Raw genomic sequence first — 12,388 nt, forward strand, 5'->3', positions numbered from 1 at the left:
GGGATGTGTGTCAGTCTGTCGGGGGTGTCTGTGTCAGGGAGTGTCTGTCGGGGATGTGTGTCAGTCTGTCTGGGGTGTCCGTGTCAGGGAGTGTCTGTCGGGGATGTGTGTCAGTCTGTCTGGGGTGTCCGTGTCAGGGAGTGTCTGTCGGGGATGTGTGTCAGTCTGTTGGGGGTGTCTGTCGGAGGGTGTCCGTGTGCGTCGGGGGCGCGCATGGTCCCAGCCCTGCGGGTGACCAGGGGTCTCGGCAGCGCGGGGGTGGCCGCTGAGTCTCGCCGGGCGCCGTGTGCGCAGTCTGGCAGGCTGGAGTCGGTTCCCTGGGCAACGGGCTGGAGACGTCAGCGGCTCCCGGAGCCCCCGGAGCCCGCACGCGGCAGGGGACGCGGGCGCGCGGCAGGCAGGGCTCAGAGCCCGCCAGGCCGGGCAGGGAGCAGCAGCCCGAGCCGCGGCTCCCCCGACACGGGCGGCTCCGCGACCCCGCAGCAGCCGGGACCCCAACCCCTTGGCCGGCCTCGGGCCGAGCGTGCGCCCCACGCCCGCCGCTCTGCCCGGGGCGGCGGGGACGGGGATGCTCGCTGCTCATGGAGCCGCCGTCGGCGAGCCCGGGGCTGCTGAGCGCCCTGTCCCGGGCGGGGGCCAATGAGAGCGGCGGGGCGGCGGAGGAGGCGGGCTGGTCGGGCGCGGCGCTGGCCTCGCAGGCGCTGCTGCTGGCGCTGATCTTCGCCCTCTCGGCGCTGGGCAACGGGGCCGTGGTGCTGGTGATCGCCCGGCACCGGCAGCTGCGCACCGTCACCAACGCCTTCGTGCTGTCGCTGTCGCTCTCCGAGCTGCTGGGCGCGCTGCTCTGCCTGCCCCTCGCCTTCCTGCGCCTGCTCAGCCGCCCGCGCGGCGCCTGGCTCTCCGGCCAGCGCCTGTGCCTGGCCAGCGCCGCCCTGCACGCCGGCCTGGGCATCGCCGCCACCCTCACCATGGCGCTGCTCTCCTTCGACCGCTACTGCGCCATCGTGCGCCAGCCGCGCCGCAAGATGGGCCGCCGCCGCGCCGCCCAGCTGCTGGCCGCCGCCTGGCTGGCGGCGCTCGGCTTCGCCGCGCCCTGGTACCTGCTGGCCCAGGCGGCGGGCGCGGGCCACGGGGCCGGCGCGGGCCGCTGCACCTACGTGCTGCTGCCCTGGGGCTCGTCGCGGCTGGGCCCGCCCTACAGCGCGGCGCTGATCGTGCTCTGCTACCTGCTGCCCTTCGCCCTCATGTGCTTCTGCCACTACAACATCTGCCGGGCCGTGCGCCTCTCCGAGAGCCGGGTGCGGCCGCTCACCACCTACGGCCACCTGCTGCGCTGCTACGGGGAGATGCGCACCGCCACCACCGTGCTCATCATGATCGTCTCCATCATCTGCTGCTGGGGGCCCTACTGCGTCCTGGGGCTGGCGGCCGCCGCCGGCCACCTGCCCTTCTCGCCCACCGTGGACGCCGTGGCCAGCTGGATGGCCTGGGCCAACGGCGCCATCAACCCGCTCGTCTACGCCGCCCGCAACCCCAACATCGCCATGCTGCTGGGCCGCAGCCGCGAGGGCGGCTACCGGACTAGGAACAACGTGGCCGCTTCCCTGGCCGCCCGGGGCCAGCGCCTGGAGGCCCGCGGCCGGGCCGAGCCAGGCCGGGAGCGCTGTGCCCGGCAGCGGCCCGGCGGCCACGCCGCCAGCACCCTCTCCTCCTCCAGCCCGGCCAGCGGCGGCGAGGTGGCCGTGTGGGCCTGCAAGAACCCGGCCGTGCTCTTCTGCCGCGACGCGCAGCCCGGCGCGGCCGCCCAGCCTGCCCTGCCGCCCAAATCCGACACGGCCGATACCAGCCTCTGACGGGGCCCGCTGGGGAAAGCTGCCTGGCCGCGAGCTGGCTCGGGCGGCGGCACGGGGGCCCACGGGATGGGCTGGGAGACCTGCGGCTTGGGCCGTTGGAAACTCGGCTGAGCAAAGCGCTGGGTACTGGGGAGCAACGTGCAGGGGGCTGCCCTGGATGAGCTAGTGGGTCTGCTCCAGTTCTTAATGCGCTGGCTCTCCCCATTTCAACAGGGGCTCAAAGATGCCCGGGAAGAGCTGCTGAAATGAGCCCAGGACACAGCTGAAGAGAGGGAGGGTGGCAGTAATCATCCTGTGACTGACTCTCTATGAGCTCATCTCGCTTTAGCTAAAAAGTGCCAATAGGAAGTTCAGAACAACAGGAGCCCCCTGGCCTTTGGGAACTATTAAGTGCCAAAAAAAAAGTGTCTGAAAGTTGAGTATTGCCAGCTCAAAGACACACAAAACGTATCACACTGTGAAAACCACAGCTTTGCAGGAGACAATTGCTTTAACACATTATATGTGGAAATACACCAAGTCTCAGACTAGGCCAGACTGAATACCTTGAGGTTCATTTTTAAATTCCAAACAAGAAAAATCCCATTCAGAGCTCTCCAGATTTAAAGAAAACATGCAAGATTAGCAGGCAGAAGAATGAAACTTGAAGCCCCATGAAATCTGTGATATTTCAGTATATACATTCAGTGTGAGAAGTATTTCAAATGGGGAAAATTCCCAGAAATGGGGGATCAGTACTATATTCTGATCCAGACAAAATTGAAGAAAGATAAAATATGGGTTTGGAATAGATGCGGCATCATTCAGTTTGTAGACTTTTGAATTTCCTCTTGGAGATGGACAAAATGTCTGATTTCATTTAACATCCTTTGAATAGATTTATATGAGCCCCTAGGGAGAGGCAGGTATTCTGCTGAAGGAGAGAAAAAGCAATATGATGAGTCTAGTTTGTGTTTCGGGGTGCACATTACCTGCTCACTGCATTACTCAGTTGACCTATTAGAATTTAATGATATTCGGAAAACAGCTTTGATTGCCAGTACTGATATATATAAAAACAAAAAGAGCACAAATCAATATGTTGAAACCAACTCACATGAAATGCTGCTGCACAGCCAATCCTCAACTTGGGATTTATGAATTTATTTTTCCTCAGAGGTTCAGGATCTCAAGCCTTAAATTAATACTTTTAATTGGAAATGAGATTCAGACCTTCTGTTACCTTCACTAAATTTAAATGTGGAGAAATAGACAGTTTTTTCTTGTACAGTATTTAAATTATAATGTTTTATTAGATTTTTCAACTGTTTGTGACTCCAGTGGATGTATATCGTTCTTTTGTAAATGAGACAAGAAATAAATTGTCTTTTATGCAAGAGATTAAAATGCTTCTGCCTTTTATCATCCAAAAGCTAAATATGAAAGGACAAAGGGGTGGCAAAATTGCCACGATAATAATGGGGAGAGATTTAATGGTAGATAAAAATTTTAAAATCTTGATAATTTGTCATGCTTTCATAATTACTATACTTTTCTAGTTAGGGCTCCATCATGCCCCTTCTTAAATCAGTGTGAGAAAGATTTGACCCTTAAAGACAGTCTCAATACTAACATTTACACATATATGGCTTGAACCTGCAACCAATACTATATAAAGTGTTTGTGATAAAAGGGTCCGTCCCCTAGGGACTGGAATGAGACTACCACTGCATTTCACAAAGGCCAGTAAACAGCTAGAGGATAACAACAGCTTAGGAATAGAAAAGTTTTTTATTGCTTGTAATTTTGCTTCTCTGGCCTGCCCAGCTTTAGATTGCTACAGAATTAACTGGGCATTACATTTCTTTTTTTTTTTTTAAAGTCTTTGCTAAGATTTCATTATTTATTTTACTCTGTATACTTTTGTATTGTTTTATATAATTTTATTTATTTGGATTTATACACTCTAAACAGGCACCTATCCATATGCTCTAGCTACATTACTTTATTATAAAAGTACCTACATGCTATAAAACTACAGAGATAATAGGAATTTGTAAGGTACATGATTTCAGAATACTATTTATCAGTTTTTCACCATCATTTAATTTATTTCAGAGGAACAGCCGTGTTAGTCTGTATTCACAAAAAGAAAAGGAGTACTTGTGGCACCTTAGAGACTAACCAATTTATTTGAGCATGAGCTTTCGTGAGCTACAGCTCACTTCATCAGATGTATACCGTGGAAACTGCAGCAGACTTTATATACACACAGAGAATATGAAACAATACCTCCTCCCACCCCACTGTCCTGCTGGTAATAGCTTATCTACTTTATATACACACAGAGAATATGAAACAATACCTCCTCCCACCCCACTGTCCTGCTGGTAATAGCTTATCTAAAGTGATCATCACTTTAGATAAGCTATTACCAGCAGGACAGTGGGGTGGGAGGAGGTATTGTTTCATATTCTCTGTGTGTATATAAAGTCTGCTGCAGTTTCCACGGTATACATCTGATGAAGTGAGCTGTAGCTCACGAAAGCTCATGCTCAAATAAATTGGTTAGTCTCTAAGGTGCCACAAGTACTCCTTTTCTTTTTTATTTAATTTATTATAATTGCAAACATGCAAGCAGGCTTGGTTTGTGTGTCCCTCAACAGACAGCATCTCCAGCATTGTGCTCGAGGGCTGGTTTAGTACTGGCTAAAGTTGCATCTACTCTTGAGACATTGAACATCCCTTAGCAAGTTTGTGCCAGAGTAGGGGTGTTAGCTCGAGTAACCTGGTCAAATTCCAGCTCAAGAAATTACCTTCCACATTCCTAAAACATCCCCTGAACTTTCAACTGAATAGAATATTCTTTACCTTCCTATCTGAAATCTTGTTGCTGAGTGCTGTTAAACCATTTCAGACATAGATGTTTTGATCTCAGTGTTCTTTTCCTATCTGTTTAAGTTCCCAGTCCTGTAACCCTTTCACACACAAATAGTTTCACATCAATGGGGAGCACCTGTGTGACTAAGGATTATAGAATCAGGTCATTAAAGTTTGTAAAACAGGATGGAAGACTGTATAAAAAAGCTTCAGGTGGGAGCTAGAGAGTAGTAAAGTTAAATAAGCATGGCCAAGATAGTTCCTCTTAATTAAATTACTAAATATCTATACATTTAAGCTGTGTCTATAAATTGCTTCTTGATTGTTTAATTGATTCCACATAGATAGGCTAATAGTCTTCATAACACTTCATCAACACATCAAATTTGTGAATTAATTTTGCCATGTTTGATCTTAATATACAGCTAAAAGACCCCCTAAAAAGTATATTAGTGCGTACAAATTCTGGAAAGAAGAGGGTAGAATTCACCACAGCACAGATGTATCAATTCAAACATTTTTTAATGTATGCATAACTATTATTATTATCCCAGTTTTCCCTTGAGCAGGATTGTTTCTGCCATCTGTTCAGATCTTCTCTGTGGTTACCTTCTGAGGAAACATGGAGATGTCCTGGTGCTGGTCTCTGATAGGTGTACTATTGATACATAGCTCTGCCAAATGGAATTCACTTGGTCTAAACAGACAAACCAAGGAATTGATCATTTTTCTCTTTGGGTTATAATCTGTCTGCCAATATGTCTTAATTTATTATTATTATTATTCTTGTTGGTTTGTTGTTGTTGTTATTATATAGCTAACAAAAATCGAAGAACAAACAAAAACCACAGTGGGATGATGGAATGGATTTAAATAGTGCAGTAGAAACATATCTAAGAAAAATAAACCAAACCATTGTGAGGTTTAACCACTATTTACACAGAGCTGTAAATCTGATGCACTGGCTTAATGTACTTTGTAGTGCGAACCTGGCTGGCAATTTTTAAACCAACAGTGTGGCAGGCACAATAACTATTTTATGTGTATATCTTAGGACCAAATGTTGCATCAGTTGGTGTGCAACTGCTTGCACAGTTTTTGTGTACTTTGTCTTGTGCACACAATGAAAGAAAATTTCTCTAGGTAGTACTCTTCAATGCTTACTCTTATTACACTAGTATCTGAGCCCTGTCTAAACATAATGGGATAGCACCCCTGTGAGGTAGGCTATTAGTTCTATTTTAGAGCTGGGAAAGTGAGACACAGAAATGAAGTGACTTGCCCAAAGTCACAGGCAGAGCTAGAAATTGAACTCAGATCACCTGAATCCCAGTCCTCTATCTGACCCACAAGACCACCTGCCATTCTTTACATCTTCAACCGTGCTTGCATGCACGGAACAAGAGCAAATGCAGTACAGAGTATAATGTTTACAAGCGAATGTTAGTGCATACCAATCGAAACATGCAAGTGATTCGTATGTGCAAAGTTGCATGTGCGCAAATGGATGCATGGTTGAGGGCCCTTTGCAAATTAGGCCCCTTGTATGAAACACCAGCTTTTTCAGGAGTCTCTGGGAAGGAGTCTCTTCACTTGCTCTCTTCTGAAGTGGAACTGCATGAATATCTGCTAGAAATCCAGCCTTTTTAAGCAAACATCTTCACCCTCCAGTCCTGGCAACAACACTGGAGCTTGGCAGTTCAGGTACAAGCCACAGGATGTGCACATTTTTAAAACTCTTGTTTTCAAAGTAAAACTGAATGATAAGGTATGTTCAATACACACTGCAGCAAAGCCTAAGCAGAGAGATGGAGTTAAAATTGTTCTGTCATTTAAGCAACCCGTGTTTGTTCTGATGGACGAATCCCTCAGCCCACATGATACCTGACCGGAGATGGGACCTTGCATCACTAGCAAGGATCACAAGATGTAAGATTCCATTTCCAACAGGTACCTTCCTCATATACTGTCACGCTTCATCCAGCACTAAGGAGTCTGTTCTCAAGTGTAGCAGCCGCACAGTAACTGTTTCTGCAGGAAAATCCTTCCCCTTGTTTCTCATACTGTAAGGCTCACGTCCTTGTCTGAATTTCCTGTTCTACCCCATACAAGTTTGTGCCTAGAAGCCTGCAATACCTCTTTCTCCAGGACAGTCTGTCTCATGGGATCCTCACGCTGTACATGACCATTTTCCTTCCCTCCTCCACCACCCCTCCTGGGCTACCTTGGTAGTCATCCCCCTATTTGTGTGATGAATGAATAAAGAATGCATGAATGTGAAGCAACAATGACTTTATTGCCTCTGCAAGCGGTGATCGAAGGGAGGAGGGGAGGGTGGTTAGCTTACAGGGAAGTAGAATGAACCAAAGGGCGGGGGGTTTCATCAAGGAAAAACAAACAGAACTTTCACACCGTAGCCTGGCCAGTCATGAAACTGGTTTTCAAAGCTTCTCTGAGGCCTACCGCGCCCTCCTGTGCTCTTCTAACCGCCCTGGTGTCTGGCTGTGCGTAACCAGCAGCGAGGCGATTTACCTCAACCTCCCACCCCGCCATAAACGTCTCCCCCTTACTCTCACAGATATTGTGGAGCACACAGCAAGCAGTAATAACAGTGGGAATATTGGTTTCGCTGAGGTCTAAGTGAGTCAGTAAACTGCGCCAGCGCGCCTTTAAACGTCCAAATGCACATTCTACCACCATTCTGCACTTGCTCAGCCTGTAGTTGAACAGCTCCTGACTACTGTCCAGGCTGCCTGTGTATGGCTTCATGAGCCATGGCATTAAGGGGTAGGCTGGGTCCCCAAGGATACATATAGGCATTTCAACATCCCCAACAGTTATTTTCTGGTCTGGGAATAAAGTCCCTTCCTGCAGCTTTTGAAACAGACCACAGTTCCTGAAGATGCGAGCGTCATGTACCTTTCCCGGCCATCCCACGTTGATGTTGGTGAAACGTCCCTTGTGATCCACCAGAGCTTGCAGCACTATTGAAAAGTACCCCTTGCGGTTTATGTACTCGGCGGCTTGGTGCTCCGGTGCCAAGATAGGGATATGGGTTCCGTCTGTGGCCCCACCACAGTTAGGGAATCCCATTGCAGCAAAGCCATCCACTATGACCTGCACATTTCCCAGGGTCACTACCCTTGATATCAGCAGATCTTTGATTGCGTGGGCTACTTGCATCACAGCAGCCCCAACAGTAGATTTGCCCACTCCAAATTGATTCCCAACTGACCGGTAGCTGTCTGGCGTTGCAAGCTTCCACAGGGCTATCGCCACTCGCTTCTCAACTGTGAGGGCTGCTCTCATCTTGGTATTCATGTGCCTCAGGGCAGGGGAAAGCAAGTCACAAAGTTCCATGAAAGTGCCCTTATGCATGCAAAAGTTTCGCAGCCACTGGGAATCGTCCCAGACCTGCAACACTGTGCAGTCCCATCAGTCTGTGCTTGTTTCCCGAGCCCAGAATCGGCGTTCCACAGCATGAACCTGCCCCATTAGCACCATGATGCATGCATTGGCAAGGGCCATGCTTTCAGAGAAATCTGTGTCCATGTCCTGATCACTCACGTGACTGCGCTGACGTCGCCTCCTCGCCCGGTATCGCTTTGCCAGGTTCTGGTGCTGCATATACTGCTGGATAATGCATGTGGTGTTTAATGTGCTCCTAATTGCCAAAGTGAGCTGAGCGGCCTCCATGCTTGCCTTGGTATGGCGTCCGCACAGAAAAAAGGCACAGAACGATTGTCTGCCGTTGCTCTGATGGAGGGAGGGGCGACTGATGACACGGCTTCCAGGGTTGGCTTCAGGGAGCTAAAATCAACAAAGGGGGTGTCTTTACATCAAGGAGTATTTCAGGCAGGACTTCACAGAGGGTTCCAATAAGAAATGGTGCACCTAAGTTATTGTTCTTATTGGAACAAGGAGGTTACCCTGGCCTCTGATTGATACATGGCTAGATTTACCTCGCTGCACCTTCTCTGTGAGTGACTGCAGTGTGACTTAGAGGAATGAGTCCCCTAGACAGGGGAGGTCGGGAAGCAAATGAGTACAAAACAAATCTGGTCTATTTCTTGTTTTGATCCACTCCATCTATCTTTTACATCTTTGGCTGGCAGCAGACGGTGCAGAAGGCCTGCATGCCATCAATATCTCATGGCTGCTCGGCAGAAGATGGTACAGTACGACTGCTAGCCATCCTCATCTCTTGCCTGCCCGGCAGAAGATGGTACAGTACGACTGCTAGCAATCCGTATCGCCTGCCTGCTCACCATAAGACGGTTCAATAGGACTGACTGCAGGACTAAAGAGAATGACCTGGTCAAGTCACTCCAAATTTAGGCCCAGCGCCCATGTCTGCCCAGGCGCTCCCAGCCGACGTGGCCAGGAGCACCTCGGACACGACGAGGATGGCTACCAGTTGTACTGCACCGTCTGCTGCTACAAGGCAATGGGTTGCTGCTACTGTGTAGCAATGCCTTACCGCGTCTGCTAGCACCCAGGAGACATATGGTGACGGTTACCTGAGCGGGCTCCATGCTTGTCGTGGTATGGCGTCTGCACAGGTAACTCAGGAAAAAAGGTGCGAAACGATTGTCTGCCCTTGCTTTCACAGAGGGAGGGAGGGAAGGGGGGCCTGACGATATGTACCCAGAACCACCCGCGACAATGTTTTAGCCCCATCAGGCATTGGGATCTCAACCCAGAATTCCAATGGGCAGCGGAGACTGCGGGAACTGTGGGATAGCTACCCACAGTGCAACGCTCCGGAAGTCGACTCTAGCCTCGGTACTGTGGAAGCGCTCCGCCGAGTTAATGCACTTAAATCACTTAGAGCATTTTCTGTGGGGACACACACACTCGAATATATAAAACCGATTTCTAAAAAACCGACTTCTATAAATTCGACCTTATTCCGTAGTGTAGACATACCCTAATAGTTAAGCACAAATAGGCTTTCAAGGGAGGTTGTGGAATCCCCATCACTGGAAGTTTTTACGAACAGGTTAGACAGTCAGCTGTCAAGGATGATCTCAGTTAACTTGGTCCTGCCTCGGTGCAGGGGACTGGACTGGACGACCTCTTGAGGTTCCTTGCAGCCTAAGATTATAAGCTTATATGTGGTTCCAATTTGTTCTGTACTTATTCTTTTGGTGGCAACCAAATCTTGCAATTTCAGCAAAAGTAGGCCATTATAGAAGACCACTGAACTCAGCTTTGCATGTGTGGAACAATGTTTTCCAAACAGTGGAATCCCTAATTTAATGAATAAATTCCCATCCATGATCTTTATGTACATTTTCAATTCTACCTTATACATAAATGATTTGTAAACCTAGCCCTTCTTATAAATTAGTAATCATGACGGCCTCTTTAAAGTATTTATAATTTTAAGCATCACCATAAACCCCCTGTCTGTGCTAGGCAATCAATTATTTATCTGTAAGTACAACCACTTGCACTAGATGACCCTATTTATAATTTAGATGTAATGCTCATCCTATATAATATTACACACACACAAAAACCATGTATTTTCCTCATTGGAGCAAAGCCATTTAGGATTTATCCCTTGGCACCTTGCTGATGCGCACAGTCTCATTCATCCTTTCCCAATCCCAGAGTAGAAGGTTGCTGCATGGTAGACACTTACTTGGATATTGTTCAAATCCAAGTGAACTTTGATTTGTTCTCTCTCGAGGTATTTGTATTTCCCCATATAAGGGTAGCTGAAGGGATCTGTGTAGAAGGTCATGCTACAGCTTCATGAAGAACAAAACCAAATGATTCCTATAGACTAAGAACCTCTGAGTCATATACATGGACAAAGCAGTGAGACAAATTTATTTTGAATCACTGAACCGGCAATTCCCTCACAACAGAATACATTTAATTTGATTATCCAACCCAGGCACACACACTGACCTAGTCTCAGTGTTAGGAAAAACATTCTGAATAAAAAGGTCACTTATTTCTACTGTGAAATCTAATGTACCAAGGCATTTCTCTTCCTCGCTGAACTATGCCCATAGCTGCTGTGTTTAATCTGGTGCATTTTACAGAACATTTGATAATATATTAGCCCCAAAGTTGTGTCAAGTTTTGAATTAAGTATCTCGGTGTGGATCATTTCCAGAAAATGTTTCAAGCTGTAATCTAGCCCTTCTCTTTGACTGGAATGACCCATTATACAACCCTTCATTTAAAAACAAAATTATTTTGAACAGATGTTACAGTCTGGCTTGACTACACAGCAAGCGATCTCCGCACAATCATTTTGGCGTCCTGAAATGCAGTGAAACACACACCAAATTAAAGATGTGTCGACCCTGTTCACAGGGCTGCCTGGGCTCTACAGCTGTGGCAGTATGTTTCAGTGCTGAGACTTCGTAGCCAAGGTGGTCAATAGTTCATTGTTTGCTGAATCACTAGGATGGCATTTTTAACCAGTTAGGGAGCAAATGCCTATTGGCCTTGGAAATCACATGCCTTGTATTGGTTTATGGCAGGGGTGGGCGAACTTTTTGGCCCAAGGGCCACATCTGGAAATAAAAATTGTATGGGGGGCTATGAATGCTCACAAAATTGGGGTTGGAGTGCGGGAAGGGGTGAAGGCCCTGGCTAGGGGTGCGGGCTCTGGGGTGGAGCCAGAAATGAGGAGTTCAGGGTGCTGGAGGCAGCTCTGGGCTAGGGCAGGGGAGTGGAGTGTGTGCGGGGGGGGGAGGGCTCTGGCTGGGGGTGTGGGCTCTGGGGATGAGGGTCTTGGGGTGCAGGATCTGGGCTGGGATCGAGGTGTTTGGAGGGCGGGAGTGGGATCAGGGCTGGGGCACGGAGAGAGGCTCAGGGATGCAGACTCCGAATGGTGCTTACCTCAAACGGCTCCCGGAAGCAGCAGCATGTCCCTACTCTGGCTCCTTCGTGGAGGCGCAGCCAGGTTTTCTGCATGCTGCCCCATCCACAGGCACACCCCTGTAGCTCCCATTGGCGCACCAAGGGGACCATTGGAGCACGTAGGAGCCAGAGGGGGCCATGCCGCAGCTTCTGGGAGCCGCGTGGAGCGTCCCCCGACCCTGCGCCCCGGCTCTCCTTCCTTCTGGAGCAGGGGCCTATGAGCCAGGAACATGCACACAAATCTAGACCCCTTTATAAGGCTAAGTATTGCAGAACACTGACCATACATTCTGCACTGGGGAGGATGGCTCCACATCCTTTTAAAAACAAATGGCAAAGTGAATTCACCGAGCTCATCAAGAGTTCAGTTTTCTGAGCTAAGATCGCCTGTCAAACGCGAACTAAAATGATAATTTGAGGTTCTCCCCCCTCCCCATTGTTTGAATGGCACTGTAATCCATGTTCACTAACCAATAACCGGTTTATGGGCACAAGTTTGTTCAATAATTAAAAAGGCCTCAGATAACCAAGCAGGACTGAGTTGATTAAATGATTGTTAGTGCATAGCAGAAAAGATAAGCATTAGTAAATTCAACCCATTAGAACCAATTCCTACAACCCTTTGCAAGCAATCGATATCAGCCTGCTTTGGTCTGCTTGCTAGTTTTCAGCCTGTCACACTTATACCCCAAGATTCTTGGGGATGAGGGGAAGGTTACAGTTTCAGCTCCTAGGAGTTCCTCTTTGCTCCCCTAAATATATCATAGTTTGGTGCTGTTCCAGATTTT

At 48.7% G+C, this 12,388-nt stretch overlaps 1 protein-coding gene across 1 annotated transcript; it reads left to right on the plus strand.

The window, feature by feature from the left end:
• The first annotated feature begins 426 nt into the window (after positions 1-426).
• Positions 427-3,231, plus strand: GPR135 (G protein-coupled receptor 135). Its single transcript, XM_048854817.2, has one exon. It carries the CDS (start codon positions 582-584, stop codon positions 1,851-1,853), a length of 1,272 nt encoding a protein of 423 aa, XP_048710774.2. The 5' UTR covers positions 427-581; the 3' UTR covers positions 1,854-3,231.
• The last annotated feature ends 9,157 nt before the right edge of the window (positions 3,232-12,388 follow it).

The sequence above is a fragment of the Caretta caretta genome, chromosome 6 (assembly GCF_965140235.1).
Source record: "Caretta caretta isolate rCarCar2 chromosome 6, rCarCar1.hap1, whole genome shotgun sequence".
Classification (NCBI taxonomy): domain Eukaryota; kingdom Metazoa; phylum Chordata; order Testudines; family Cheloniidae; genus Caretta; species Caretta caretta.